Genomic DNA, 5,919 nt, shown 5'->3' on the forward strand with positions numbered 1-5,919 from the left:
TTTAGAACTGTGTAGCTGAGTGGCATGGACTGACAGTTCGGTTTTAGGAACCCTCTCCAGATCAGAGGCTACCCTGCTGCCATGTCATAGTTTCAACTGTCAACAGGTGGGTAGCCCAGATATGCTTGATCCTGTTATACCTCAGCCTCAGCCCCACTGAACTTCTTTTAGCATTATTAAACTTAAATATTAAAGATGCCATTTAATATTAAGGATTACCTTGACCATGAACAAAACTATTTTAAAGGCAAATCTAACTAGAAAACTGGCAAGAATAATTTTCAGGATGGGCTTCAAAATATAATCGGAAAGAAGCTTCTCTGGGAGTTTAATAAATTAGCTTTCTATTATTTTAGCACAACCTCTAAGATGGTCTTGTTTTTTGAAACAGGGTTTCACTGTGTAGTCCAGGCTAGGACCATACAAAATCCTCCCATCTCTGCCTCCTAAATGCTGGGATTACAAGTATGCACAGATTCCCAAGAAGCAGTTCAGCACCGACTAAAAGTATCTTAGACAGCTGGAAAGAACGTGACAGGAAAGTCAATTCAGTAATAATCAAAGTAAGGTTTAGGATTCAAACATTCCAACAATGATTACAATAGACATTTATTTAAAATAAGATATCTGCAGATCAAGTAATTCTTAATATTTGATTCAGGATGAACCAACTACACAAAACTACTGAAAACAGATACATCCAGATGTCAACTACGAGATTACTTCTTTGCCCATTCTTCTCTTTCTTTTCTTTCCCGAATAACCTCTTTCAGATACGGTTCAAGGTAGAATTTATCCTAAAGAATGAAGAAAAGAATAGGTCTTAAGCCACAAATGAAACTCATTACAATGAATTACTTTTGCTTGAGACTTAAGAAAATATATTCTGAACTACCAGGAACCACGTGCTTTTTAAACATAAAAACTCTCAAAAGTACTGCAGTCATGAGCTTTGATAGGTTCTAAGAGGAAAGTACCAAGGAAGAGTCAAAGTCTGTAGGCTTGTGCCTGGTTCAGTGTAGCTGGGGAACATCCCAGGAGATGGAGGATCACTCAGTGGCCTTCATATAACTAAAAATCTCATTTGGGCAGGAAAGAGTAGAGAGAAAATAATGGTTTAGGAAGGAGAAGACCCAGTTCAGCCTAGGTCTTCTTAGAGACTTGCTTAGTGATTTTGTAAGTCACTTCACCTTCAAGCCTCATTTGTGCTTTTTTCTAAAATAGAGCTGGCAGTTTTTGGCATAACTCTAAGAGCATTAAAGCACTATGCAAATCAATGTGCTTCTCCTGGTTTTTTTGTTTTGTGTATATTTTTGAGACAGGCTCTCCCTGCTGCCTCAGCTGTCCTGGAACTACCAGGCCGGCCTTGATCTCACAGAGATCCACCTGCCTCTTCCTTGTGTGCTGGAATTAAAGGTGTGCATCACCATGAACAACTTGCTTCTCCTGTTTTTAATACTTCACCCTCAATGTCAGATACATCCAACACTGTCAAGGCACATAAAACTTGGGTCTACCTCCTCATATTTTGTCCACTGTTCCTTAGGCAAGATCTGATGCCTCATGGTCAGGTCCAGAGCCCTCTTAATGCGAAACATTCTGTCATTATAAAGGTTTTCAGGAAGCCTTCTTATGGCTTCTTTCACATCTTCAGTCTCGTTTAGTGTATCATCTCGCATTAACCCTAAGATAGAAAATAAAGGTCACATTAAATAGCTATCTCAAAAATCAATGTTGGTTTGTTTTCTTTTAGACTTACTCTTACTTGCCTCGGACTTGCACCCCTCCCTTCTCAGCTCCCACAGTGCTGAAGTTACAGGCATAAGCCATAATACCTGGCAAGGATTTTTCTTTTTTGTGCTTGTGTGTTTGTATGCATGTGCACACACATGCTACCATGAGCACGTGGAGATCAGAAGTAAACTTCATGTGTCAGTCCTCGCCTTTCCACTTTGAGACAGGGTCTCCACTGCTGCATAAAGTGGCCATGAGCTTCTGGAGAGTCTCCAGTCTCTGCTTCCCATCTCCCTGTAGGGACGCACTAGAATTATAGATGCTTTTGTGTTGGCTTTTACGTGTGATCTGGGGATCTGAACTCAGGTCATTAGGCTTACATAGCAAGTGCTTTTACTCCCTGAGTAAAATATCTTTATGACTTAAAATGTAATAAAAAGCAGGAGTTCAAATCACTAGACACCATGGAAACCAAAAGCATTTCATACATAAGTTTTTCTTGAAACAATACATGGGCCTTTTAAAATCACTATCACAAATTCAAATTTCATCTAAACCAATTCAGAAAATATTTAAAGTGTTTATCTTGTCCTTGAAAATATATGATCAAAATATTAAAAAACTTGGGCTAGTGAGATGGCTCAGCAGGTAAAGATGACTGCACAAGCCTAAAGGCCTGAGTTCGATCCCTGGAACCCATAGAGGAAGGTAGAACTGAGTCTTAAAGCTGTCCTCTGACCTCCACATGTGGGCTCTGGCATGTATGCACCCATATTCACACACATCCTGTGCAGACACACAACACAATAATAATTAAAATGAAAGACATTAAAGAACTTAGAAAGATACTAGGCAACCATAAGATTTACTGAGACTTCCATTAGGTTTCAATACCAAAAGATGAAGGTCATAATAAATTAGAAAGCTCTAAGAAAGATCACAAACCTCATGAAACTGTGGGAGCAAACATTTAACATTTAGAGGACTTTATCCCTTTCCTCTCAAAAAGAATCATGACAACAAAATGTAACCTAATTTAAAATTGGATATACACAAAACTGTATTTTGAACCATAACCATAATAATTTTTATAAAAGAACAGGAGGAGGAAGATGACGAGAGAAAGCCCAGATACTCACCCAGTTTGTTAAATCCTGCAGCATTGTAATACCATTTTCGAACACCATCCAGCCAGCGGCTTGAAGCTGCAACTGGTAATCACCATACTGTTAACTGATACAGTCCACTTATACAACACATTGCTAGGCAGCAACCAGTAATCTTATAAATGTAAGAAGGAATTTCTCTTTATATACATTGTAGATAGAGTTATTTATTTTACCTATGACACCATGGGAGAAAAGGGTGAATTCACACACTAAATGCACCTAATACCACAGGTACACTTCACTGATACTTCAGGCTCTTACATTTGCCCTTACATCACCTGCCACCATAAGAATTGAAGGATAGACAGGGGAGTGACTTAGAATATTTCTAATTTGTGGTTGTAGAAATAAATTTTCCTTTTCAAAGGCTGTAGAGCTGGTGAGAGCTTGGGAGTACGTAGCAGGCTGTACACCCCCATTCTCTTAAAACTTTTAGTTTAAGTTATTTCACTTGGCCATCCTCTTTAAAATATACTTATTTCTGGAAATATTTTTATACAATCAGTTAATCACTTAAATATTAATTGTTAAAAGAAGCCTATTTTCCCCACCTAAACAGTTAACTGTCCATCAAGGGAATATTTAATCATGGATAAGGAGAAACAGGCCATGTTAAAATTCTTTAGGGTATGGGGCTGGAGAGATGACTCAGTGGTTAAGAACACTGGTTGCTCTTGCAAAAGACCCGGGTTCGAATCCCAGCACCCACATAGCAGCTAACAACTGTCTGTAACTCCAGTCCCAGGGGATCCAACAGCCTCTTCTGACCTCCACGGGCACTGCACAACAAAGGTGCACTTACCTACATGCCATGCAGGCAATACATGCATACACATAAAATAAAAATAATAAATTAAAAAAAAATTCTTTAGGGCTAACTTTGGCAGGGCAGGCCTGTAATCTCAGCATTTAGGAAGCTGAAGTAGGATTATGAGTTCCAAGCTTTTTATAAACGAAATAAACAAAACCCAAAAAACTAAAATAGGGGCTGGGAATGTAGTTCATGGTAGAAATCATGCTTAGCATGCAAAAGCACAACAAACCAAACACCCCACAACTCTTGGGGAACAAGGCTGAACATGGAGGAAGGAGCCTGGCAGAAGCTAAGGGCAGCATGGTCATAGGACGGATGTGGTATAGACAGGGCAAAACAAGTTTAGCCTTTTTCTTTCCTCTCTTTTAAAGTGCATATGTGGTTGGATGCCTCTCTCACTGGCCTAGAACTTGCAAAGTAGGTTAGGCTGACTGGTCAGTGAGCCCAGGGATCTACCTGTCTCTACCTCTCCAGCACTGGGATTACAATCATGGGCTAGGACAGTGCACTTTAAAAAATAGAACAGAGGTTTTTAGGCTTTAACTCAGGTCCAATGCTTGTAAGGCAAGTACCTTACCAAGTGAACTATTGCCTCAGACCCTAAATTTTTTATTTTAATTCTGTCTAGGGCTACTCCCTCACCAAGAAAAAAGAAAAGCAAGCTCTCTTCTCAATCCAACTTCTTCTGATTTCCTATTCCTCAGGACAGTACAGATTACATGGTTTTAGCAAATCTTAGAAATTAAGAGTCATGTTTGAAATTGTTTCTAGGGGAAAAAAAAAAGAGAAAAGAGCCAAGGGTTAGGGATGTAGCTCAATTGGTAGAGTGCCTGCCTAACTAGCACCATGAAGCCCTGGGTTCCATCTCCAACCACAAAAAACTGCTTGATGGTGCACACCTGTAATCCCAACAGAGGCAAAAGATGCGAAGTTCAAAGTCACCCTTCCATACAGTGGTTGAACCCAGCCTGGGCTAAGATTACTCTGTCTCAAAAATGAGAGTGGAAAAAAAATACACGTGTGAGAGATAAATTTGTCAGCAATGATTACAATAATAAGTAATATTCACTTAACACCTGTAATGTGCCAGGAGTATCCTGTTTGCTCAGGTTAGCTGAGTTAGCCTGCTGTTGCAGAAAAAGAAGCAGGATTACAGATGGGAGGTCTGTTAGGATCAGGTCTCTGGTTCCCCAACACAACACAGAAGCAGATGCCTTGAATTCCTTAAGAAATTGTCAAACTATTGAAATTATGATTTCACAATTTCAGGGGACTGAGAAGGGCACCAATATATATTTTTAAAAGCGATTCCAACTTATACCGCCAGAGGGCAAAGACTAGCTTTAAATAACGGGGTGGGGGTACACTAAAGTGCGTGCTGTTTTAAATGCTGCGACGTTCTATCCCACGACGTATTTGTTCCGGTACCTACAGTACTCACAAACCCTCCCAAATCTACACTTCACGCGCCCTGCACACCTGGCTTAGCTGCATTCCGAGGAGTGTGAGCGGAGGAAAAGAGGGCTCGGGCCTATTTCCCCCGAACAAGGTCACAAGAGAGATGTCAACGGAAGCGTATCAGCAGCTAAAGCCGAGGACAGTGCTAGACTCACAGCACACCGTCAGTTCACGGCGGCAGTCGTCCACTCATCTCTCCGGCCGGAGCTGTGGACGCCAGGGGAGGAGGCCCAGGCCGGGTGCTCCAGGGCTGCGGCAGCCGCGACGGGCACCTCCCGGCCGAGGCCCCCGTCCCAACGCGCAGCCGACCGGCTCGGCCCAGCCAAGACTGCCCTTTCCGCTGGACTGGCCCGCCACATCCCCTGTGCTCGATCCCGGCCACTCAGCAAGAGCAGAAGGGGAACAAGGTAAACAAAAGCATCGCAATGTCCCGGACAGACACCGGTCACTCACCAGCAGGCCTGCCCGCCATATTCACCTGAGGGAGAAGCGCTGCCTTCTGGGTAAGTCCTAGAGGACGTCGGGCTCCCGCGCAAGCGCCTAGCGTTCTATCCCCCCGAGACGCCGGAGGGCTCTGCGCAAGCGCATCTCTGATGGCAGCCGTAGGACACCTGCTGCATGCCCTTCAGACCTGGGTGAGGTCCCGCAGTGGGCGGGGCGTTTTGTGTACCGTAGCCAGAAAGGTTCTTCATTACTGGAAGGGAAAGGGGACTGGCGAGGTTTTGGCCAAGATTCTGTGTCCTA

The 5,919-nt window shown here is 42.6% G+C and overlaps 1 protein-coding gene across 1 annotated transcript; it reads right to left on the reverse strand.

Moving 5' to 3' along the window:
• Positions 1-591: 591 nt before the first annotated feature.
• On the reverse strand, positions 592-5,716 carry LOC103745841 (cytochrome b-c1 complex subunit 7). Its single transcript, XM_008847856.3, has 4 exons — positions 5,629-5,716; positions 2,874-2,945; positions 1,518-1,684; positions 592-797 (listed from the first exon to the last, which is right to left on the reverse strand). Exons 1-4 carry the CDS (start codon positions 5,645-5,647, stop codon positions 720-722), a joined length of 336 nt encoding a protein of 111 aa, XP_008846078.1. The 5' UTR covers positions 5,648-5,716; the 3' UTR covers positions 592-719.
• Between the last annotated feature and the right edge of the window lie 203 nt (positions 5,717-5,919).

Source organism: Nannospalax galili, unplaced genomic scaffold (assembly GCF_000622305.1).
Source record: "Nannospalax galili isolate Female #2095 unplaced genomic scaffold, S.galili_v1.0 scaffold183, whole genome shotgun sequence".
NCBI lineage: Eukaryota > Metazoa > Chordata > Mammalia > Rodentia > Spalacidae > Nannospalax > Nannospalax galili.